Source organism: Nasonia vitripennis, chromosome 5, assembly GCF_009193385.2.
Source record: "Nasonia vitripennis strain AsymCx chromosome 5, Nvit_psr_1.1, whole genome shotgun sequence".
NCBI classification, from domain to species: Eukaryota; Metazoa; Arthropoda; class Insecta; order Hymenoptera; family Pteromalidae; genus Nasonia; species Nasonia vitripennis.
The window spans coordinates 13,358,443-13,384,223 of NC_045761.1; the positions used below are offsets into that span (position 1 = coordinate 13,358,443).

General features: G+C 45.9%; 1 protein-coding gene across 2 annotated transcripts in view; it reads left to right on the forward strand.

Annotated features, from left to right (window-relative positions):
* The window catches only part of LOC100119203 (neurotrimin), a 265,784-nt gene that overhangs the window by 164,420 nt on the left and 75,583 nt on the right, over positions 1–25,781 (forward strand). Inside the window, exon 1 of one of the 2 annotated variants that reach the window (XM_031931957.2) lies at positions 19,626–19,856. The exons of the other annotated variant lie outside the window; for it this stretch is intronic. Within the exon in view, the coding sequence (XP_031787817.1) occupies positions 19,799–19,856 (58 nt within the window). The 5' untranslated portion in view covers positions 19,626–19,798. Of the gene's footprint in view, positions 1–19,625; positions 19,857–25,781 lie in introns of those variants that run through there. 2 annotated transcript variants of the gene reach the window in all.

Genomic DNA, 25,781 nt, shown 5'->3' on the forward strand with positions numbered 1-25,781 from the left:
AATCCGATAAGAAATTTCGGATGGCTGACTTTGCTGGAGCCTGAATCTGAAAATAAAAAATCGATAGTCAAACAAGCTTTTTTTCGCAATATGAGGGGCACTCCAGATCAATCAGAAAATGAAACACGTATTGAGCTGAGCGAGTATGGCGGAGACGCTCGGCGCGCGATTCAAAAGGGTATCAGAGGCGAACGTGCTGACTTTACGCTGAATTATGTATAGGCTTGATGTAGTGATTGATTGCCGCTTTCGACGAGCGGATAAATATGTAACGCCTGCAGCGCTAGAACCCCGATAAAATGGCTTGCGTGCGCTTCCCGCATTATCACCCCCCCCCCCCCCCCCCCCTATACGGATGTTGAGAAGCCGCATAGAAATCATACATCTCAGTCCCTACTTGTGAAAACTTTCAAACTGTTGAGCTGTCGTCTCTTTTTGCTCTCGTCTTTCCGTAATTACTTTTAGAGACTAGTCGTTTTTCACTACAGTCGACGTTATTTATATTCATGCATTTATACAATAACAACTTGACTTTCGGGGAAAATTGGTCAAGATATAAATAGATTGCGCGTATGCAAACGAATCTAGTTCAGTATTGAGCATGAAATAAAATGAAGCAAATTTATTTTGCTTTTACTGCATAGCCCATAGTGACATTGATGATGGCGCGATTGGTCTGATGGCACGCAATTGTGCCATATCGCCAGGCCAAATCAAGCGAAATGAATTGCAGTGGAAAACGGATATCGTGTGGTTTACTGCGGGCTCAATGCGAGAGTTTTCGATTTTTGGTTTTAGTCCATAGCACTGCGCGTAGATCGAGGAGTGAAATAATTCGTTTTTCAATATACAATAATTTTAGGCTTCTATTTTCCAACAAAAACGGAATCGAATATTGCGAAATAGAATAACAGACTTTTCCAAGAGTATGCTGGTGAGTAGTCATAAAAGTTATTGACAACCGATCTTTTCCTGGTAGAGCGCGATGAGTAATGTTGGCTCGACGCCGAGTGAAAAGAGAAGCCAGAGAAGATAGTTGCGAAGCCGGCGGGATTCCCGCGTGAGCCTGGCAAGGTTGTGGTCAGTCAACCTATAGTTACGCACAGCCATTCGGTTAGTCAGGTATGTCAGTCAGTCGGTGACCGATCTAATCTTCGCTGAAGCACGCACTTACGAGGCTCTTCTTCGCTGAGATACGCTACACGCTACAAACTTACTGGGCACTGCGTGCAGGAGAGAAAAGCAAATCCCATTCGAGGAATTACGTTTGCTGATTCGAGCAAACTATCGCGCGTATAGTTTACGCGTTTGGCTTTAGTGCCCGCTATACAGACACGTCCGCTCGTTGTAGTTCCCTCTCTTGTTCTCAAATACTGCGCGGACGTATGGATGTATACGCGCGTCAGAGCTGCCGAAAAATCAATTGATTATTCGAGAGTGGGATATAGGTATACTCTCGTGATATTATGCTCGCTCCTTGAAAAAAGTTCGAAGATGCCTTTTTGAAAGGACATCTGAAAGAATAATATCGAAAAATTTCCATCAAACTGAAGCGCTCGACTTTGCCTTGCTATTCTTCGGGCGTAAGCAGCATAAACGCTCGCATCAACTTTTATGCCCGCCGAGCCGTCTTAAAGATTATTTTCGATTCAAGGTTCCTGCTCGCGCGGAAGCGCTTTTTTTCTCTCGTGCTTTTACATTCGCATAAGAGAACTGAGAACCGACGATTTTCATTAACATGTTGTGAACAATAGACAGCTTTCACTGCTACGACTTCGGAAAGTTTTCTAATTTAAAACTTTCAGCTCTGCGGGCGCAGAGAAAATATGGAACGGAAAAAATTTAATTTTCCTCTTCTCTCTCTCTCTCTCTCTCTCTCTCTCGCGACAAAAAGCCGAAGGAAAATGTAATTCGACTTAATGTGTGTCGTGTATCTGTCACCTATCGTACGCGCACCTGTTATCTTTACGCGCGCGTCGTGTGAGAACTGTTGAAAGAAACTATATGAATCGACAGCGAATAAGACACAGTTGGGCAAACATCAAGACGGAAATTTGAGTCAAGAGGGCTTTAAAGGAAAGAATCAAAGAGACGCAGTAAGTAGGCGAACTGTTAATTCGTCGAGCGCACGCGAGAAGTCAAGAGCAGCGAGATCAAGATTTCTCAAGGTTAGTTCGTATACGATCGGCAATCGGATGCAGTGCCCCGATCGGCGTGGATCCCACTCTCGCTATAAGAATCGCCTCGCCTCTTTTCTGCTCGCCGAGAGCGAGCCGCGCGCCGTGTTATTGATGCCTTGCTCGCGCGCAGTTTAATCCAAGTTTTGACTTTGGCTCGGTCGGGCTTAGTCGCTCTCCGAGTGCTTCGCCGATAAGTCAACGGAAAGGATTTGTGTTGCGTCGCGCGATTATTAAAAGAGCCGCGGTGCGTTAGACGCCGGGAGGTGGAGCGCCGACACACGCTCGCGCGCGCGGGATGGGCAGATTTCGCTGCGAGCTGCGCGACGATTAAATAATAGCAGCAGCCGCGGCGACGACGTATAACGTGTGTACCTGAATACCAAGGTATATACATATAGGGACGATGTGACGGCGCGGTAGCGCGCAAAGTAATCGTTAATCTTGTTGCAGCCGAAAGTGCGAGGGAGCTGTCGCGGTCGGAGGAAGAGAGAGGAGGAGGATAGAAAGAGCAAGTAAGTTAAATCTAAATTATGCAAAATGATTTGCATTTGCGGCCTGGCCCGGGTGGCTTCTAGAAGCGAGCATCGAGCGTTAAGAGCTTTGTTCGTGCGCTTTATCACTGCGGGCGGTGCAGCGTGCTGCTGGATACCGCGGCGGCAACTTTGAACGTACAGACCGACCCAACTGGGCGCAGGCTTGCTGCTGCTGCTTCGCGCTTCATTTCGCGATTACATTCACGCAACTGTGCTTTTACCCCTGCGACGATGCGAGAGCGGGTGTGTGCTTGTGCGTCGAAAGCTGCCGTTGCGTGTTGTGCGCTGCGCAGCGGAGATTGCCGCGGGAGATGTAATATCGCTCGCCGGCAGAGTGTTTTGCTCATCTGTCTCCACTCCGCTGTGCTTTTAATGCCGGAAGCCGAAGCGCGCGCGTCGCGGGAAAAAAATTGATTTATCGATTCGCTAAGAAGGCCGCTGCGTTTCTTTAGTCCCGAGTATTGATGATGCTCGAGACATTCGACGGCGAAAGCAATCTTAATTTTTATAAATTGAGCCGGTCTACGCTGACGGAGGGGATGAGTTATCGAGTAACTTGTTATTCTTATTGACAACGTCCTACGCGAAAGCAGCATCGGTTGTTTGAGGAAAATGACATTTTTTCGTCCACTTAAACGCGACGACGATGCGTAACGAACGTGTATCCTATGGTTTATTGAGGAAGAGACAGTTCGCGCATTTGTAATTCGCACAATGATAATTTTATGTGTACGGTAATGGTAGATAAATATTGAAGCCTGTTTGCTTCTGAAATTTTCCACAAATTCGCATGAATTTGTAATCCGTCGTATGGAAAATGTAGTATTCTTTCACGTTTTCTGTTCACGTTGAAAAAGCGGAACAATGATCCACAGATATACGTTTAATTATATGCAGAATAAACGTGAGTCTGAAAAAAGTACGAACTTAAGCTTATTAATGAATATGTAAATGACAAGCAAAGTTAAAAAACATTTTTGGCAGAATAAATTTAAATCAATTTTTCGACGAACTCGATTGTTTCAAAACTTTTGTTTTACTTGTGTTTATTAAATGCTGAGACTTTGTTTTTTTTAGTTACTCGCGTACAACGATACCTTTGCATGACTTTATAATGCAAATATATTTCACGTATTGCGGGTTACACGACTTACTGGCGTCAGGTATACGTTCGCATACGAAATTTGCAATTATGTACAAGCGATCGATTCTAGTAGTTCACCATCTTGGCAAATGTGCATCTTGATATGGTAACTTTGCGTCTCCCGGTAATTCGAATCAAGGGCTAAAACTTTGTAACAGTTAGCACAAGCGTTAACTCGAATTTATTAGTAATTAGAATAAGTATGTAAAGAGTTACTTTGCACAGCTGCTAATCCTAATATTTACGTTAGTATTGCGGCTGGAATGGAATTTCAACAAATTATCACCGTTTTTCATTACCCCGCTCATTACTGCTTTTTCGATTCTAAAAAATGGTTACTCGCGCATATTTTATTGGTATTATACGCGCAGGTGGGGACCCGGTGTTTAGGCGATTCATTATTTTTTTTTAACATGACTATCGATTTTCGTTATTTTGAAAAAAAATTACTTTAACTATTTTCTAAGAATTAGTCACATAATTCAAAACACTTTTTTGTAGACTTTTTTGAACAACGACATCACATTAGACCTACGAATATAATATTATGAACGAGTTATACTAGATAATCATACAATGCAAAACCTGTATATTCGAAAATGGATTTAACGCTGTACTAAAATTCGTGTATTTTCGAACAATTGTAATTATACTTCGAAATGAGCGAACGCTAATCAACTGGATTTGTAATGATGGAAATTAGAATTATTTTTATAGTATGATCATATCATTTCTAAATAAGGATTTGTTTATTTTTGTAAAATTAAATCTATACAAGTCGAAAAAATATTTGACTTATATTAAAATATAATGAATCGTTTAAATAGCAGACCCCCCCCCCCGCTACATTGAAACGCCGACTCGTATGGCAACCCAAATAAATTTATTTATTCAAGAACTTGTCTAGCGAGTTCAACACGTGCATCTGATAATTCATTTAACGTATTCCAAGATCGCTGATGATTTAGTCATAAAAATTAATTCTTAATTGATCGTAAGTCAAAACAAGTACCGCTAGACAATTTTATACAGTATGATAGTGAAATTTCGTCGTGCATAAAAAACTTTAATTGCAACTTCTCGGAATAGAGATTCGTGTAAATTTCAATCAAAGTATTGCGAATATTCGGGCTTATCAATAGTTATACACGCAACAGAAGTAAACAACAAAGAGCCAATTGAATAACGGGGAGCTACTCGATGTTGATATAAAAGGCCGTGCATTGAGCATCAGAGTCTGCACGTTACATCTCTGTGTCTATATCAGATTCGGTCTAAAAAATTCGTTAAAAACTTTTATCGGCAACGCAGAACTCTATATACATATAGTCGCATTTGTCGAATTGAAACTAGCATCCCCCGTAATGTAAATGCTACGCATTTGCATAATAGGCACGATCGCGCGTATATACTGAAATTTTTTTCTTAAAAGGGATATTATTACTTTAAGACAGAAGATTTTTATTAATTAGCGTAGCGTAGAGTATTAGTACCGCGTTTTTGTGCCTAAAAAATCGTTTCTAGAGTTGTTGTTTCTGAAGATATGTTTTTAAATAATGTTTGTTACGGTAAAAAGTTGTGTTTTAAAAATATCTATAACTTTTAAATTTAACATTTTAATAAAAAACGTAAAGCCGCAAAGTTTTCTGGTAAATAATTGATTGCTGTAAAATTTGCTGTAAAAAACGATTTTGAGCTGTTAACTCGAGTTATAAGTATTTTCATGATTTGATGTCAAGAGAAAAAAGTTGTATTTTTCAAAGATCTACAACTTTTCCCTTTAACTTTTTTTTGTAAAATGCTTGGATTTAAAGTTACAACCCAAAAACCGTTTTTAGCGATTTTTGAAGGTGGCCGCATTTTGTATATATGTTAGGAATCAGGCCTAAAATAGGACCGTCAGCATACTATTATGAGACGAGTTCCCAACAAAATTTTGAGCCCGATTGACTAGTCTCTCAGAGATAATCACAACAAAATTTTTATTCAAAAACACGTAAAAATCGAACAAATTGTGCCCGCATTTTAAAACGACGTAGAGGATCGGGAAAAAAGAAATAATTTTTCAGTTTATGCGAGAGGAGACTTCTAAAATTTCAGCCCGATCGATCGAAAATTGCATGAGATATCGCATCTCACACATTTTTCGCGCACGAAACTATATGACACTTCCATGTCGCGGTCGTGCCTAAAAACTGTGTCGTTATCACTGCGCGACCGCGCGTTTACAATTTGTATACGTAAATCTGTGCAAAGTTTCGAACGATTTTTGTATCCGTCAGCGCGAGCGGCATCATCGATAACCTGCGGAATATTTACAACTCTAATCAATCCAAATCGTGTTGCAAATATTTCAGGACTCGTCCGATCGTCGCGGCGCATCGCATTAAGAATTCGAGCGCGAGTGTCATTATTCATTAAGCATCCCCCCGTAGCAGCAGTCGCGCAGCTCTCGCAGCGAAGTTTTGAAATTTATTACTGGAATTGCGACGGATTCAAAAATTCGCTCGACAATCAATCTCAGGCGAGCGGCCGAGGAAAAAAGAGCGAAGCCCGCGCGCTCGAAGTAGCTATAGAGAGAAAGAGAAAGATAGGAGAGACGTACGGAGCGTCGGTACAGCGCGCGCAGTATGAAGGAAGCAGAACAAGTATCATAGAAGAGGGGCGGCTGCAAGGTTGGAAATTGAAAAAGTCGCTTTCTCAATTTTCGCCGGTTATTTCTTCGGTGGCGCGCGTCCTTCTCCTCTCCCGCCGCCACGTTCTTCCGTCTCGCCAGCAAATTAAGTTCAAACTTTCCGAAGTGAATCACATTTGTCCCCTTCTACCCGGCTCTCTTTCTCTCTCTCTCTCTCTCTCTCTCTCTCTCTCTCTCTCTCTCTCTCTCTCTCTCTCTCTCTCGTTCGCTCTTCCGAGCTGAGCAGCCTTTAAGCTATACCTGCCTCTCTTCCCAAATTACCGCAATCTGTAACGCGATTTTACGGAGGCGCGCGTTCTTCAACCTCGTTCACTACGCCCACGCGGACATTGCTCGTGTTTCACGATCGGTCATTCGATTACCAGTGCGAACGAGAGAAAAAACTGCTTTGCATTTCAAAACAACAGGCGTATCACCGAAAACTTGTTCCGACAAAGGTGCGGTAAAAGGCGCGCTCGACGACAGATACGTTTTTCCGCGAATGACTAACCCAATATATCTCCGACGTCGAGCCCGGGCAGGAGTAAGCCGGAGGAAAGAATTCTGTATTCTCGACGTTTGCATCTCTGTTGCAGAGCAGAACTGGAGCTTAACTGTGAAGGCTAAATCAAGTAGACGTATCACTATGGGACCGGGATTGGCTCTACTGTTGCTGCTGTCGATGTGTTACGCATCGACAGGATGGTCGGCCCAGCTCCCCAGCTGGAAAAGCGGTGACCGCGTACTCTTCCCCGAGCAGATCGAGTACCTTCAGTTGCACTCCAAGCTCTGCAAGGGTAACGAGAATCTCATCCTCTGGAATAACTACCGCTGCTACAAGGAATTCGATACAGGTCCCTGCTTTAACGGCGGAGTTCTCTTGTTCGACAAGAAGCTGCTGCGAGCCTACTGCCAAGACCCCTCATGATCATCGACCGACGGGCGTCGCACGCGTCTCGGGCGTTCCGGCGAGAGATGGCAGCTGTGCTCCTATTACAAGAAATTCCTATTCTACTGTACTGCTCTATGCATTGTGTTATACGTCAATTTACAAGAAATACACGTTACTTTCAATAGTTGAATGTTAAATGGTCTGCACTAGTCACGTTGATTGTTTTATTTTGTTCGCTCCGTAAATGAAGTATTTTAACAGCCATGGATCTGCCGTCTGAAATCGTGTAACGTCAATCACGCGCGTAATTGATGCAGATTGAATTTGCATTATCCAAACAAAGTTGCAGTGTAAATATAGGAAAATTGCGTACAGCGATCTGTATGCGCACGCTGTGAAAAAAAAAAAAGAAAAAGAGAGGGAGAGAGAATTGTAGGCGCAGTCGTAAGGTGAACGTTTCAGCACACTTACGCAGCTAAGTGCCGCGCGGGCGCGCTCGCGCGAATCGACAGTCCCGCACCTGATAGGGAGAGGTAGATAGAGCGAGGGAGTAGCTGGGAACATGAGCAGCGGCAAAGAGAGTCGACGTCTCGAAGAAAGTAAATCTTTCTTCGCAGAGTCTTTTCTTGGGTTGGTGCTTGCGCGCCGCTCGTTCGTCACGTCGTTCGAATTGCTTTTTACGTCGACGCTCTCGCTCTTGCAGGCACACATACACAGCATGGCAGTACGCTGCTGCAGGCCGAGTTATACGGACAGGCCGTGCGCGCGGCCACGGCGGAAGGGAAGAGAGGGTCGAAAGGGGATTCGGCTTAAAGCTGCAGAGAGAGAGAGAGAGAGAGAGAGAGAGAGAGATAGAGAGAGAGAGAGAGAGAGAATGAGAGAGAGCGAGGGAAACTCGATAGGCCAGCAAGAAGATAGAAGCATCCAGTTAAAACGTCATGTCCACTTCGTATCCGCGCCACTATCTTTCCTTCCCCATCCCTAACACGCCGTGCAGGCGCGCCGGTTTTCTTCATTCGTCGCGCCGCGCTGATAATCCTCCCACTATCGTGAAAAAGAAACTCGCGTCGCTGAACTCGGACCATCAGCCGCCCGCCACCGCCTGTTTTTGCGACCGCGCACTTCACTCCGTTCGCGCCCTGCAGCTGCTACTTACGCGCGGTTTGTCGTTCGATCAAAGCGTTCGAATCGTGCGGCTTCGTTCGCACACGATATATCCCGAATGGTTTGTCGAGCGAACTTTTGAAAACGTGTACGCTTCCCGGTATCATCATCGTTATTAGCGGTGAAACGGTACTTTTGCTTTTATCCACGCAGGCAAAAGATAATTGCGTATTCGTACTTGCGCCCGTCCACTGTAACTAACCATTTTGAACCGCGTGGTTATTTGGATTCGCCGAAAGAGGAATCCGAGATTAAACTTTGGAAATTCAAAATGTATCATGTGCATTCAAATTTCAAACGACAAACATAAATGAGCAATGTTCAGACAGATTATATATCAAGTTGGTACTTATAGTATAAATGAGGCGGATAAATTTATCGAAAAAATTATAGTTCGCATAAATTTATCAGTTATGAACTTATCAATTCAGTAGCTTATAGTTTTACAAATATTTGAGTTATAAAGGAAATCGGCATATTGGCTTATCGGCAAATCAGTTTTAAAGAGCAGTGTATATAATTCCTTACGTTGTCAGTCAAACTGTTCCCGCGAAAGTAGCTGATGATGACCGGATGCGCAATTCTTTGACAGTATCTCTGCTGGAGTGCGGGGCCGACGACATCTCGTTACTAATTGGTGCTGGATAATAAGGTCAAAGCATAATATATATAGTCGCGATATGAATAACGTCTGAAAAACGCAGATCTCACTACTTGCATTAAGGAATAGCCAATCCTCTTCGTTGCTCAATATTGCATTTAGAAAGTCGAACGATGGCCTTTTTTCAGCTGCACTCGCTCGACGAGATGAAAATAGCTGCGACGTGTGTATTAGTATTAATGGCGAGCTAGTAATTTCTGACTCGTGCCACTCGCACTAATCAACTGTTTCATCATTGTTTTTATATAGACAGCTATTATCGGGTACAGATCATCGATCGCAAGCTCTGTTATCTTATAGCGTTTGACAAACGCTCTTTTTGCAGGAACATTGGACGTTCTACAGGGCACCGCTAACCATACGCGTAATCACGAACATTTGCGCATAAACGATACGTCGACCGCGACGACGGTGACGACGTCGGGACGTCTACATCCCGTGCAAGATGAACCGCGAGATACGAATTCAAAATTTTCGCAGTGGCATACTATATACGTGCGAGCAGGCGGTAGTGAGATAGCGTACGCTGGCCGTTTTCGCCGAGGGGCTGGGTTCCAAAGCTGCGGCGTCGTCTTCCCCGCTTCGGTATACACACACGCTCACACACACGGAAGATGTGTGCGAAAAGAAGAAGAGGAGGGAAGGCGCGCAATATTCTTGACTCGCATTGTACGTGTCCCATAAGTTGGCAGGACCGGCAGCGTTCAGCGACAGCTTGACAGAACATAAGCTTTCTTCCTTCGCGTGCCTGCTTCACTCTTTCTCTCTTCCTCTCTCACTCGCGTAGTCGGCGGCGGAGAAGCGTTTCGCCGACGTCGTCGTCCTCGTCGTCACGCAGAAGCTTCGTCTTTCTCTCCGCGGGCCGTGCGCGTCGTCTACTAACCTCTCCTGTCGACTCGCCGTATCTCTCCTTCTTGACTCTTTCCATCTCCCCCTCTCGCGGCCGCCGGACTTTTTTCTCTCTGCTCTTTTAGCCCGGGCTTTTTCCTCCTGTTCAGCAGCTCTTTTTTTGCCTCACCCCGGAAAGTAAAAGTTTATAAGCTGTGTGTATGCGCGCGTCGCGAGTACAGTGGCTAGACGCTAGGCGCGATATTCTCGCGGAAAGGATCCACCAAAGTCCGATGCCGCGCATATTGTACGATAGGGGGACTGCATTAACATCGGCAAGTTTCACCGCGCAACGATTGTTCCATTCGCGTATAGTGACGCGCGGCTGCCGAGAGTATATATTCCGACGGCGCACGTGAGCAAATAAACACACCCGCGCATAAGTATCGGGAGAGAAAAAAAAGAGGGATCGCGCGGGCGACGAGGCGAAGAAAGATGAAGCGGGGACGTGCGGCTACGTATAGGCCGAGGAGTAGTCATAGCTCGCGCAAGTAAGCAAGCGAGCAAGTATATAGTATCAGGAGAGAATCGCGGGAGGGGAGAGGGAAGAGGCCGCACGGAAATAGCGCTCGTGCTTTTGATTTGAGGCACGTAACCGAACCACATTGAAATCAGATACAGGCCGCTAGGACGCTAAACTGGCTTTCTTCGGCTCGCAATCCGTGAAGCCTGCCGCGAGAATACGTAAACCGCCCCCACCAACTGAAACGAGAGACGGGAAAAATAGGCTCTGGGGCGAAGACGACTTGGAAAATGAGAAAAGGAGTTTCTTCCCCGCGCGCGTACGCGCTATATACGGCCTTTTTTCGCCTTTTATGGGACACGCCGAGGGGGGCGGATAATTTAAGAGGCTCTTTTGTGCGCCCGCGAGCCACGCTGCGACTACTCGCGCGCTTGTTTATTACATTTTAAATAGCAGAAGTAATGACTGTCTCGACTTTATTTATTTATTTATTTATTGATTCGAGGGTCTTCTCATCTCCCTGCGTATAGGTATGTATTCACGATACATCGGGATAGCTGTGCGCGTATAGACGTACGTGTGTCGCGCATGTGTCGCTTGTCGATGGCAACTTGTTCGAGGCGCAATTGTTTTCTGCTCAAGTATGCCGGCAAGACGGAATAATTGCTGTTACTTGTGATTCCAAAGGGGAATTGTCAAACTAGGCTTCCAACGCATTAACCCGGGGCTCTTGAGGCTAATTTAAGCTCTCGATGCGCGACACTTTACAAACTAGTTAGAAATACTCGTACCTTAAAATTATTCATAGCCGCGTGAGTAAATAGACAACGCGCGCGCGTCGCGTCGCCGGCACTAAATGAATGAATAAGATTGACGTTAAATTTTCCGTCGCCAAACAAGCCGTAGCTATAATACGCAATACCTGCGCTGCATTTCTGTCTGGAGGAATCTTCGGATCGATCACGGTCCAGCAAATACGCCATTCGACCTCCGCCGAGTTTATTAAGTTGTACTTCTGCCGTATCGATAATATCCAAGTTCGAGCGCAATAAATATTGTAACAGCTGGCGCAGCGGCTTATGCATGTTCGAGTCACACCCTTGGCATGCCTACATTTCATTTTACTTCGAGCTGGTTACATATTTCAATGGAATATACGTGCACGGTAGCGTTTCCTTGCGAGATACTTTGGGATTTTACGCTCCGCGTGGCCTAAGGGTCGAACTATACTGCGGCAGCTTAAATTTTCTGAAAAATACGTTTTTTTACCACCGGCAACTGTCGTTCACTTGCACGCGTTAAACGATAATGCTGCAGACGCAGAGTGATAGAGAGGAGCTTGGTTGTTTCGAAAGTACCTAAATAAGGGAAATCGTGAATAAATTGATTACTTTAAAATAATTAATTAACGAGCACTCGTCAATCGCAGTATCGATCGCGCTGGAGCATAATATATCAGCAAAAAGCATCAGCAGAACGAGTGACAAACTCGTCTTAAATATTAAAGGCTTCTTTGGTCGAGCTGTTGAAATTTTTATTCTAACCTGTAATGCAAATGCGGTCGCACGAACAAAATAAATTAATGGAGCGAAGTCCAAACCGACGGCCGCTTCGTTAATTCACACTACTGCTCTCCACGTCGCGTCCGTCTGTCAATTATTCATGTATGATACGTGCTGACTGCTTGATTTTGAAAAATTAGACAGTAAAGTCTGTAATGCGCGAAATTAAACTACAGTTCGCTATCGGATATTCGTATAGACGATGTGCATGTATGGCAACATCAATATACCTAAAATATTCCATACGACTCGTTCGGACAATTGAAAACATAAACAAAGTAGAAAAATTAAACGTCAAAAATAATCACATCGATTTGGACTTATGATTACTTGAAGAGACATTAGGTTTTCATCAATGTAAAAATGCAAGCTCGGTTTTTCAACGCTGTGGCCCTTGTAGAAAATTGAGGAGCTAGTGCGCCCAGAATCAATCAGAATCCGTCAATTTTCTACTCGGTGGGCATAATATATCCTAGATTCTGTGTAGAAACTCCTCCCATGGGGGACAGTACTCGGGCAGAATCTGCTGAAAATTCTGGCAAAAGTAAAGAGACGCTAATGTGAGGTTAAAAGGTTAGTAAAATCACCAACTAATAAATCAAATTAATTTATTATATTGATTAATTTATTATATTTATTAATTTATTATACACTGAGAGTTTCAGCGGCGCAGCCCCTGATAAACCGCAGGCTATACAGGGCTTTGTTGACTTTTTTCGTGATAGCATCCAACTGCGGTTTCCAAGTGAGTTTGCTATCCAATACAACACCGAGACTTACGACCGTATCACTGAATGGGACCATCACTCCGTCCGGCAACGGAACTCCTGGCAAGTTCGATGATTTAATATCATTAACGTTTTTCATGGAACCGAAAAATATGGACTTAGTTTTGCCGGAGTTGAGTCGCCGACCGGAGCTCTCCGCCCAGCCAGAAACCAGCCGTGCCGCTTCTGCTAGTCGAGCCATGCCGTCCAGAAAATTATCTTTGTTGGTGTGTAGATAAATCTGGAGATCGTCCGCATAGAAAAGATGTTTAATTGCGATGAGAGGGAGAGAGAGAGAGAGGGGGGCGGGGAAGCGGAAGGACTTTTCCGCTGTCCCCGGAACGGTCTGGCGTGGCGTCGGAAGGCGACGGCGTGGCGTCGGAAGGGCCCAAGTATGGGTCCAAGCATCATTCAAATAAGTTCTTTATTCAATCATACATAACGATCCTTCATTTAAGAAAATCCAACAAAAACTATAGTGTGCACCAAGGGCTAAGCGGGCTTTATGACCTCGTGTGCTTTTCCCTGCTTATCCGGTTTGTCGACTTCTTTTTTTTGAGGACTTAAACCGAATTTTCGCTCGTCATATGTGACGTCAGTTTATTTACGAGAGCGAGCTTAGGATTTGCTCTGAGAGAGGGCAGTGATCGCAAAGTAGATTATAAGGTTTATTAGCAGTGCGATAATTTCGAAGATGATGTTACGTCATAGGTTGAGTAAGAAAATAACAAAAATTTAAATAAAATAAAATAACGACGCAGCTGTGTAACAACAAAAAATTATATTTTTCGTAGAGCTTAAGAGCAGGCGAGCGTCCGGACAGCGCAATTAGGCAGTCCGAAGAAATAGCCATTAAGACCGCGCGCAGGTACAGCGATCGTAATCGGTATTCTTCGGGCAGCGGCCCTTTCGTAGAATTTGTGTGCAGCCGGGAAAAACCTAAGTATCTAGAGAAATTGCGAGCGACAATCTGGCGCCTCGAACTTTGTTTGTACTGCGTCGCAAAATTCGACTGCACACAATGGCTTCTCGTAAGCATCTGCCCTTTTTTTTACATGTTTAGTTCGCCGGGCAACGAGCGATCTTCAATTGTCATTGCTCTGCCGATCAATCGTCTTCGCTTGTCATAACGTTCGAAAAGACACATTCATTTGAAACGACCTCAAGCCCTTTAAATTATAAAGAAAACTCTCAAGTTTCCTGACTCTTAAGGACCACGTACCGACCCTACAGTCACGAACACCCCTTGTCGGGTGACGCACTGTGGCTTAGCCGCATGACCATTGCTCGCAGTTCTGTGCGTCGGTCGCCAAAATAAACGTAGAACTTTTCGACAGTTATAATAAGCAAATATTGTAAAATTTAGAAATAATTAGAATTAAACTTTAAGAAAATTATAAATAGTACAGGGAGAGCCATCTAGCGGGAAATCGGCAAGGCTAGGAAAATAGCGTGGGTGGGAGCGAAGGTGGAGCGGAAGAAGATCGGAAGAGGCGGTAGCCAAGCGGAAAGCAGTGATGCTATAGGTCGATAACCGATATAGAGGGCGCAGATGCGGACCCAAAGGGATAAGCCTATGGAAAAGATGCGACGCGGGGGCGAAGGGAAGAAAAGCGTGGGGAGGAAAGTTTAGTCTGTATGAGTCTCGTCGAGGAGGTCAGCCGAGGTGGATGCTTTTAAGTAACATCTAAGTTTAAAATGTTGTATTACAAGCCGTGGTGGCTGAAGAGTGGACAACAGTTTTCAAAGATATCAAAATATACATTACTAAAACATACTTGAAGTGAAGTTAATTTAATTATTTTTCGAACATATATCAATCACTAAAAATTTTATTATTTATCAAAAACAAGAAGGAAGGAGTTTACAATCAAGTAAACTCTGAATTTGCTGCAATCTTCTAACAAAAAAAATAAGTGAAAATTATATAAGTTAATTAATAAATATTTAAAGGTTTGGAAATTTGTAAAGTGAGCAGGCTTTGAACGCTGCCGCTTATTTTACAAATATATCTTGGGAGAACTTGTAGAATTGTCTGGAGGGTTGATTGGACTTCGCTTGTCGGAGGCCTTTTGACCTACAGTTCAACGAGACCGGTTCATTAGTTTGGGAAGGGATTTAAATAAATTCACGCGGAATATTAAAATAAATAGGGGAGCGACTCCATCCCGAGTTCAGCGGAAGCTGACTCAAAACGGAGAATATTACATTGTGCGCCGACGTTCGGACGTAACAATGATCGGTAAATAAGCTTTAAACTCGACACAGGCGATCATAACAAACATACTTTCTTGGTATAACGGACTAGGTATCATAAAGTCTAGTCGTCTATCTAATGATTGGGATCGGCGCCAGGTGACATAAAGTTGAACAAGAACCTCCCCCTCTCTCATCTAGGCAATCAGCAGGTTGCAGACCCAAACGGCATCAGTTCTTGATCTGCATCCTGAGAGCAAGGAGCTACTAAAATAAAACCATGGCAAAATTTTATCTTAATTTGAAATAGAGCCTCGAGGACATGCTCCAATCAGACTTCAGATCGATTGGAGCAACCTTTCGGCTCCGAAAATTCAGTTTTCAGCCATCGCAGGAACGTCTTTACAGCAGCAACAGCAGGGATTACATCCGTCATTCACAAACTCATGCTTCATGAGTATGCCGCCGACATCGGCTAGGAGTTCAAATTTCACCCGGGACGAATGCAATTTATCAGCTTCAAATTTGACCTCTCCGACTATCACAGATGAAGAGCAGTAGTAGCTTAGTGTAGTTGTAGCACGAGTGGCCGAAGAAGCAGGCCAAACAAGGCAGTTTTAGCATGGGTAGCACACCATTATATCTAGACTCAGAGCGCATACTGTTTATGAGATAAAGAAAAGTGCCCATGCGCCACCTATTGTTGCCTGCCTCAAACTCGGGGAATTTAGATTACGATTATTTGAGCATTATTCAATTTAATAATTTGTCAGTATACGTCAAACATTATTATCTTAAGCATTATTTTTTATAATTTGTCGGGATATATTGCTGTGACAATATTAAGCATTATCGTTAACAATTTGTCAGCAAAACTCTGATAATTCTTAAACTATAGCTTTTGTTTTCGGCGTACATCTCGAGGTGCTTCGGGTTGTTCAATTGCACGTTTTGAGTCTTTTTTAACAGTAATTGCTTGGCGAAACAAGTCTTATTCGTCCTGGTCCATATTTTGTTATTGTTGTTGATTCTGTTGATGTTTTTGCAATTTTGTATAGGTGACGGTGTTTTTATATTCATATATTATTCTGTAAATTTGTTGCCAGACTTGAGACTGGGCTAGTCGATGCAACCGTAGTTTTGGAACTCATTTTGGAGGTGTTAATTGGTGATGCTTCAACAAGAACCAAAACAGGATAATATCAAGCTATCCATATTTAACCTCAAATTGGAATATACATCTCATAGTATTTTACTTATACTTTTGAATGCTGGTATTAGAATAAAAATCTGACCATTTGTAGAGCAAGAAGGCTCCCGACAAAAAAATGCATAAAAAAATTGAAATTGCATTTGCGCCTTTTGCACACTTAAAGTTGATATAACTATCTACTTCTGTGCAGAATTTCAGCTCCTTATCTTCATAAATAACAAAGTTATGAATTTTCGAAAAAATGTCAAATTTTCCTATTTTCCGGAATTTTTCAGGTTCTAATCAACCGATCGGATTGTTTGACGTCTCATTCTCTTTGTAATTGAATACTCTACAACTTTTTCATTTAAATAATTCATATTGATCAAGTAGTTTTCGTTTTATAAGCAAAAAACTAAAAAAAACGCGCTTTTTTCTCTAAATTGTTAGTAACAAATTTAGCAATGCAAGTTGCGAGTTGGAAACACATCAGCAAACATCTAGGCACTGTAATTTAAATGATCGCCCAGGCGGATTGCTGTACGTATTTTTGTCAAAATATCTATTTTATTTTGCTCTATTGACTGGCCTAAATTCCAATATTCCAAGTGCAACTGAATTTTACTTAAGTTGTATACAACTATCATGGGCAGTTGCTTTTCAGAAACAAGTTAAGAGCCCTCAATTTAATGACTGCTACATAATAACGAACTAGAATAAAAAGTAAGCAGCATCTCGTAACGAAAACTGGCAAAGAGAACTTTTCCAATTGGTAACCTTGGAACTTCCGAGATACTAAGATTTTATTTTTATCAGAGTTTGAAAAAAATTCACATTGAACAAATTTTGAATCAAACTGAAGAATGAAGCTATTTTCGTGTATCTATTAATTCTGCAGGCAATATGATATTTTTGCCCGTTCATTTAGTATGCGCCGTTCAACGATGAGTAATAATTTCTATTAAATATATCTCATTCTTGAAATTTTTATTAAACCGATTTAACGAGAACCTTTTACCGTGTTAACTATTTCATCGCTTTAACAGCTAAATTTTTATTCCGAGTTTCATCATTCAAACACAAAGCCCCTATAATTTTGTTTGCTAATCTCACTGCCACACCACCGCAGAGATACGTCGCGTATAGAAGGCAGCTGAAGAGAGGAAAGGCAAATACTAGAGAGTGAGAGAGAGAGAGAGAGAGAGAGAGAGAGAGAGAGAGAGAGAGAGAGAGAGAGAGAGAGAGAGAGAGCAGTTGGGCGTGAGGAAGGATGGAACAGAGGAATAAGAGAGTATTGTCATAAATGTAAGAGACTACGGCGCGTAATCAAGGTCTCTTCTACGAGTTGTCTTTGGTATTATGGCGAAGCTCTTGAGGTGCGCCGCAGCGCCGCGCGTCGCGCATTTTCGCGGCAAACTGTGTGTAGAGATGTGCTGCCGCTGTCGCTGCTTGTGCTCCGGCGTTTGAGAGATAATCTCATCCCTCGCGAGTCTGACAAACGTCGCGTGTGAAAGCGTTAGTTTCGTGCTCGGCATTTCCGCTCTGTTAAGTCAAGTTTTTTCGCGTCGAAATCTGTTTAACTGAATAACATTTTTTTCCCTCTGCGCGGTGTACACGTCGCGTACACACACCGAAGCTTGCTCCGCTTCACACTCATTAAACGCATTAAAACACTCGCGTTTAATTTGTCGTTGTTGCATTATGCGAATTATGCAAGTTGCTCCGCGCGCGAGCAAGTTTGCTCGTGATTTTCTTTTCTCTCTCCCTCTATGTTTGCATCTAGCGTGTGTATTACACATAGCACATATATACACAACCTCGCATGACAGGCGCTAAATGCGCGCGCATGCATGAGCACGAGGAGATGCGGAATCTCCTCGATGCTTAAATTTACGAGCGCGTAAAGTCGGTCGGAATAAAAATTTCGGATCCATCAATTATAATTCTTTGTGCAATTTGGCGCGAGGCTTGAAGTAGCCAAGTGGGCGGAGCCGAGAAAGAGAGCGAGAGAGAGAGAGAGAGAGAGAGAGAGAGAGAGAGAGAGAGAGAGAGAGAGAGAGAGGTCTAGACAGCCACCGATCATTCGTATACAGAGATTCTCAGTGTAACGCTTGATTTATCTGCCGGTCGTTATTTCCCCTTGCTTTCGCGCGCCGGAGCAGCTCGCGCACGCCGCCACCGCCGTCGCCGCTCTGAAAATATCGCCCCGCTGGAGAAATCCTCCGTTTCTTCTTGGTTGCTACCCCACTTCAATGATACTAAACGAATAATTGGACCTCACTTGAACTTCCGAGAGGAGTTTTGCGCGCGGCACTAATGTTCCCGGCCGGAATTTTCACGAAAATTATAATTGATGAGCTGCTGATTCGAGATATGTGAAGTGGTAATTATGACTAACTACCCGCACACGATACCCCCGATAAATGTCTCTGCGGCCCCCCCCCCCCTGAGAGACCGGGTCGAACGAAAAAAAAAGCTGGAACGACGAAATATCCATCAAAGATAAACGCATTCAAGTCAAGCTTCTCCGAAAGCGCGCCGCGATGTATAGCAGGTCAGCGAAGTGCTGTACAGTCACGTGTGTATTCTCGGGTCGGGGGAGCCGAGGCCAGTCCTTCGTGCGCGCTTGCGGAGGCAGCGTCTCTAAGCGGGCACGACTCCTTTACGCAGAATTTATTGGAATTAGAAATCCGATGCCTAGTGCGCTTTCGCACGCTGCCTGTATATATAACCATTAAAGGAGCAGCATCTCGAACCATTTGTACTTGTGCGCCAGAGATTACCTAGTACGTGAGAGGCTTGCGCGCCGAGTTATTAGACTCATTATCCCCTAGTTTATTGTTCGCCTAGTGATAAAGTATTGGATTTTCCCGTTATTCCGTATAATCATATCGGCGTCAGAGGCCGCTCCACACCGTCAAAAATTTCGCGCGAGTTCGGGGCGAACTTTGCGAGTAGCTAGAGCCGATACCCTATTATACTCGTTGTATTAGCGCTGATCACTGATGAGTACGGGGATCGCGAAGGAGCGTGTATATGTAAATAACTTTAAGGAGCATCAGGGGTTCGTTTGTTTTGGAAAATGCTCACGCGAGCTAATGTGTTTACTCGCTCTCGCGCGAGGCGCGACAAAACAGAGGTATTTTTTTAACGACTCCTCACGCTCTGCACTCTGCCGAAGAAGACGAAAATAAGTGCACGAGTCGACACGTGGTTCAGCGCCGCAGGAGGACTGCTCAGCCGTAAGGAGTAGGTACTTACGACGCATGCGTAGAGTGCAGCCGCGACACTCGCCGTTTCTTTCCCTCCCGCAGTGCGCCTCGAGAGCCGGCAGTCAGCCGCTGGACTCCGCGTCACGCTTATCTCTCGCTCGTGTATATACCTATAGCGTACTCTCTCATTCCGCGCTGATTGTCTCCGGCGCGCGCGCGCCCGCGCGAGTGCATTGTACTGGCCGTATTAGCGCGTAGACGCACGTCAACATGGCTGTCGTCCTGCTGCTCCTGGCGATCCACCTGGTCTTCCTCGACAGCGTGCACTGTGAGTACATTCATCAACTCGTATGATTGCGAAAGTTTTCGGCTCGCTGGATTCCCCGCGCGCTGCACACGGAGACAGGGGAGTTTTTATTCCCCGCGCCTGGCGCCGACAAGTTTGCCAGTTAACACCGAAGGATCCCGCGCCGGAATTTAAATTCATTTGGGAGCGCTACTTTCCGAGCAGTTTGTCAAGGACAAGTTTACTAATTATTTGCCGGCACGCGAATTAAAGTCCCTTGCTTCTCTTTCGCTGCGCGCGACTATAAACGCCGCCGTAGTTGGCTTGCCGCTCGCGCGCGCGGCCCGGTACACTTCACACGCGATGTTCTCTCTCCGTTCAAGTACTTTCTCTTCCGCAACTCTTGCTCCGCCGCGCGTCCCTCTGTACCTCGCTCTGCTCTGCATGTGCAATCGTATACGCGCTGAATACATCGGTCTTTGCATTTCACTGCGGAATGACAACACGCATAGTTAAGCCGAGTTTATTCGCGCGAGCATCCTTGTCAATGCAGGCCGCGCGGGGCTGTATAACGCGCGACGTGACTAAAATCTAGCGGCCGGCCTCGCGTTCCGCACTCCATACGCGACGTGACGTATCGTCAAAGTCGTAGATTTTCAATCCTTCAATTAAACGTGCGCCCCACTCTGCGTATACCGCTGTGTGTATATTATATGCGCTACGCGCGAATACACATCTCGTATACACGCGGCGGACGCGCGTTCGAGCAATTTTTTTCTCCTGTTTGTTTTCATTATAGCCAGGTAAATACGCCCGAGCTGCTTGCAGCAGACGCTTCCGCTTTTCGACACGCACGCGAATTTTTGTTTAGCTAAAAAACATGATCGTTATATGGGTATATAACGATCATGTTTTTAACGATCATGCGGATTAAGCTCCTTCTAGCGCTGCTTTTTTGCCGATTGATTATGCGACGTTATACGGTGCAGCCTGGCTCGCCGATATTACGTACGCGTGGATCTTGTATCGAAAAATAGCAAATTGTTGACGGGGAAACTTTTGTTCCACCTTATATTGTCTTTACACTGCGCGAGCGCGCGCAGACGAACGACATCCGGGGGGGATTAAACAAGTTTCAAAATTACAAGCTTTTTTAAACTTGTCCCGCTCGCGCGCGCGGACTCTTAATATTATTCATGGATGGATAATGGCTAACGAAAGTTTTTGCGTTATACGCGCGCTAGTGAGCGGGAGAGACATAAAAGCGAAAAAAGTGCGCTCAATTAGCATCGCTTTTAATCCTTCATTTTGATTTACATTTTTTTTGCTCGCGAACGAAAAAAACGGCAGGCAGAAATATCGAGTTTCGCGAGTATGACCACGAAGATCATTTCCTTTGATGATAATAACAGTAGGTAAGCTATGCGGGTACCAGCTCATGCGGGTCCCAGCTCACCCCCACTCTTTGCGGCTACCAGCTCACTCCCTCTCCGAGCCGCTACCAGCTCACCCAGGGTACCCCCCCCCCTCAGCCGCGTAATAAAGAGCGCGCTCTCGCGTCAGAGTCGGCGAGTCAGTGCGGGCCCCAGCTCTTCCAGTCAGTAATAATAAAGAGCGCGCGCTCGTAGTCGGCAAACCAGCGGAATATCACAAAAATTTATCCGCGGCCGAGATTTGAACCCGGTACCCCCAGTACAGCAGGCCGAGACCTTACTCTCGACCCACCGCCGCACTTTTCATACGCTCGCATATTAAGCGTACTCCTCAGTCTCCGAAACATCTTCCCACTCCATATGAACGTTGGTGAGATAGTAGAGTTTCATGATTTTGCCATTTTGCAGAGTGCAGGTAGACTTATAGGCTCCATTGTGATTGGTGCATACAGGCACGATTTTCGGCAAATCTTACGAGGGATATCCGTAATCGCAGATATCAGTGGCGGTGAGATCGAAACGTTCTAGCCATCGTCGGCGTAGTTCTCCTCTGACGAAGATCTTGCTGGCGTCTCGAAGAGCTTCCCGGAGCAGCTTGCCGACCTCGGTGTAGGCTATGTTGCCCGATGACCAGGATAGTCCGTGATGGCTGCGCTCTAGCCACTCATTCTCCTTCCTATACTTTACCGTGAGTCTTCTCCAGGGAAACGGTTCTCGAAACAGCAGGACTAGAGTCTCGCTCTCGTCCGTGAGCGAGACAATAGCCAGCTCCTTGAGAACGAAATCGTTTCCAGGCTGCTTGAAACCTTGCATATCCACAGCGTACTCCATTACACGAGCTTCTTCACGTCTCCGCTGACAGGACTATACTGAACGATACGATCGTGCAGAATGAGACAGTAGGCCGAAGTGTTGGCGAGAAAATTATCACGCGGCTCGAATTCCAGACGAACGTCGACAGGCGCGCTCTTCAACGTTTCGCTCTGCTTGGAGCAGCCGATAACGAAGAGAGGTATGTGCGTGATAAAGTCCGCCTTCTTCAGTAGGCGTTCTGGAAATTTGCGTACATATCGTACAGTACGCTGTACTGATTTCGATTGATATCGAGATTCAAATTTCCATAGGGATAGTACTTGGGAATTGAGGAAGAGTTTGACGTTGCTGAGATTGCAGTGATCGAAGGGACTGGCGTTCACAGTTCTCAGATGTCAAAATCATGAAACTCTACTATCTCACCAACGTTCACATGGAATGGGAAGATATTTCGGAGACTGAGGAGTACGCTTAATATGCGAACGTCTGAAAAGTGCGGCGGTGGGTCGAGAGTAAAGTCTCGGCCTGCTGTACTGGGGGTACCGGGTTCAAATCTCGGCCGCGGATAAATTTGTGTGATATTCCGCTGGTTTGCCGACTACGAGCGCGCGCTCTTTATTACTGACTAGAAGAACTGGGACCGTACTGACTCGCCGACTCTGACGCGAGAGCGCGCTCTTTGTTACGCGTCTGAGGGGGGGGGGGGGGGAATACTCTGGGTGAGCTGGTAGCCGCTCGGAGAGGGAGTGAGCTGGTAGCTGCAAAGAGTGGGGGTGAGCTGGGACCCGCATGAGCTGGTTCCCGCATAGCTTACCTACTAATAACGATCGAAACATCAAACATCGCTCTCGCGAAACTCGAAATACGGCACACTGCACCGGATGAATTCTAGCCTCCTGCGAGTTCCTCGAAAGCTCGAGCGCGCGCGATAGTAGTCGGCGAGCGGTGTGGCCTTAAAAAAAGCAGCAGCGGCGGCGGCAACAAAAAGCAGAGAGCAGCGTTCCGCATCGCTATCCGAAGAGTTTTGTCTGCTGGCGCGCGAGCGGTGCAGCAAGCCCCATCAATAACCTTCATTTGTGCTCAAACTCACGCTCTCGCTATAGCTGGAACGGCGCTGCGCTCTCTCTCTCTCTCTCTCTCTCTCTCTCTCTCTCTCTCTCTCTCTCTCTGTTTGCATCGCGTCTGATATTTCTGGCGGCGCCGCGAGCTTTTATCTATACGTATATATCCCCTTTTCTCTTTCGCTCTCTCTCGCGCGCGTTGGGTGAAAAAGCCCCAAGTTCGAAAGCTCGATGCAGTAGTGCTCCGCGCGAGCGAGCAGGCGAGCGAGAGAGGCCAACGCACCGCGGCGTCCGCCCCCTCTCGACCTTCCTCTGCTGTAGCCAATCTGGTTTCACGTCGTTCCAAATCCTGACGGATGACTTTACCCGTCCGCTTTCTCGTATAACGTCGTGGACTTGGGAAAATCAGTGGCAAAACTGCTGCCGCCGCCGCTGCTGCTTCTGATACCTGCTGGGTATAGATATATGAAAACAGCGCCATATCTGCCGTGAGAGAGAGATACATATGCGCGCAAGAGAGCCGGAGTAATGGAGAATCTTTAGCGGCGGCATCGCAGCAGGAAGTTGAATTGCCCCGGGCAATTCTCGCGCTCGCGCGGGCGGCGCAAAACTTCGATCAGTGTATACCTACGTATAAAATCGAACGCGCGCGTAATATCTCGCGCTCGAAAATGCTCCGCGCACCTATATCACCCGCCAACTCTCACAGCACGTATACCTTTGCATGTGTGGCGCGGCGAATTGACCCCGCATACGTAACTCTTTTTTTGCGCGATAAGCCAAGCGAGAGAGCCGAGGTGTCGATCGGTATTTTACGTTATAGAAAACAAGCCGTCGTGTACGTGCAGCACACATAGCATCGCAGCAGCAGCAGCAGCAGCGGTGGTGGCGGCAGTTATAGAGTGTCGGCGCGTCTATAGAGCCCGGCGCGGCAGCTAGCCGACGAAGCTCCAAGTTAAATTGGTTTGCTAATTAATTTCTGCAAAAGGTACGCCGGCAGTTCGCGCGTGGCCGCTGCAATCACGCGCGGCTAATACCGCCGGCTATTATTCACTTAGCTCCCGACTTGTTTAACGCTTATATTTACGATTGTTCTCCCAGCGCCTGTATATATAGGTATAGCTATTTCGCCAATAATTCAATTATTGCGCGCGTCGCGCTCATTGCCGAATCGCGATTGATTCGTCGAAGCGCTCAGTTATATCGGGTCTGCGATGGAAAAATAGACAGCTATGCATGCGTAGCCAGCGTGTCGGGGGAGTCGATCTATTTAGCGGTGCACAGAGAGAGGTAAAATTTTCAAAGCTGCACGATCGGCCGCTCGGGAATTAATTGATTCTCTTTGATGACAGCGACACGAGCAACAGGAGAGCCGCAACTAGAGAGACGCCGGGCTGAAGGCGTTGATGGGGGTCAGGGTAGTGCGCGCGCGAAGAACAATTATTGCACGTGACGTCGGGGCAACGCCTTTCCCCGCTGGCCGCTGGTATAAAACGTCAGCTACACGCCCGGGCTGTTTTGTTGACCGTCGGCGACACACGCTCTCTCGTTGTTCTGCGGCAGATTGCTCGAACCGCGAGCTTTAAAGCTCTCGTGCAAATATCTCTTATTTCGAAGCGACGATACGCATATACGTCGCTCGTTCGTTTCGACCTCGCGCATGAGGCAATTACTTATATAGGCGCGTACAGTGCGAGAGAATATGGAGCCACGGGGGGTCAGGCTCGCGCACGTGATCGCGCGTGGGCGTTTCACACCGACTGAAGTGTTCAAAGTTTTCAGGTGACACGTGACGCAGCTACGCGATGAGCTTATTCATTACGCAGCTCTGGCAGTATAGCGCGGGCTCTAGGAAATTATGTCTCGTGTCTGCTCGCGCTCCAATACCTGCAGCGCCGTACGCCATATCCCGCGCCGCGAGAGACGAGGGGGACAGAGCGCCCGAGCAATATATAATTTCGCGAAGCGTAAACTGTCCTGAATTAAAGCCGCCGCGCGGCAGAATTATACTACCACACAGCCTCTCACATCATCAGCCCCGCGCAGTCGTCTGCGATAATTTTTAATGCCCATCTCTCTATACTTTTCGAAACATCCGCGATCATGTTGCGCTTTTTCCGCAGCGTCTCTCCCTCAAAGCGCGGCGTTGTATTATATACAGGGGGGATGTTTCGAGCGGCCATACCGTCAGCGCGGCGGACAAATCTCTCTCAGTTTCTCGAGAATAGACGGCTGCAGAGCTTACGTAAGTATACGGATTGCGACAAGGCATACCGGCGCGTCCTCGAGCGCCAGAGGATTCTTCTCGTCGCGCTGTGAAATTCCCCGACTTGTAGCTGGGGTACACATCCCTTTGGCCAGCTCTTCTCTCTCTCTCTCTCTCTCTTTCTCTCTCTCTCTCTCTCTCTCTCTCTGTCTGTCTCTCTCTCTCTCTCTCTGTCTCTCTCTCTCTCTCTCTCTTTTCTTTATTTTTTTGTTTGCCCTCCTCGTTTTCCTCAGATATACCTCCTCTGTCTCGTTCTCCTCATCGACGTAGTCGCGTCCGGCCTCTCCGCTATCCCGAGTATAAATCCATTACAGGCCGACGGCATTCCTCGAGAAAGTATTATATAGCGGAGCGCTGCCGGATAGCTAGCGGGAGGGAGACGTAGGCACGCGGT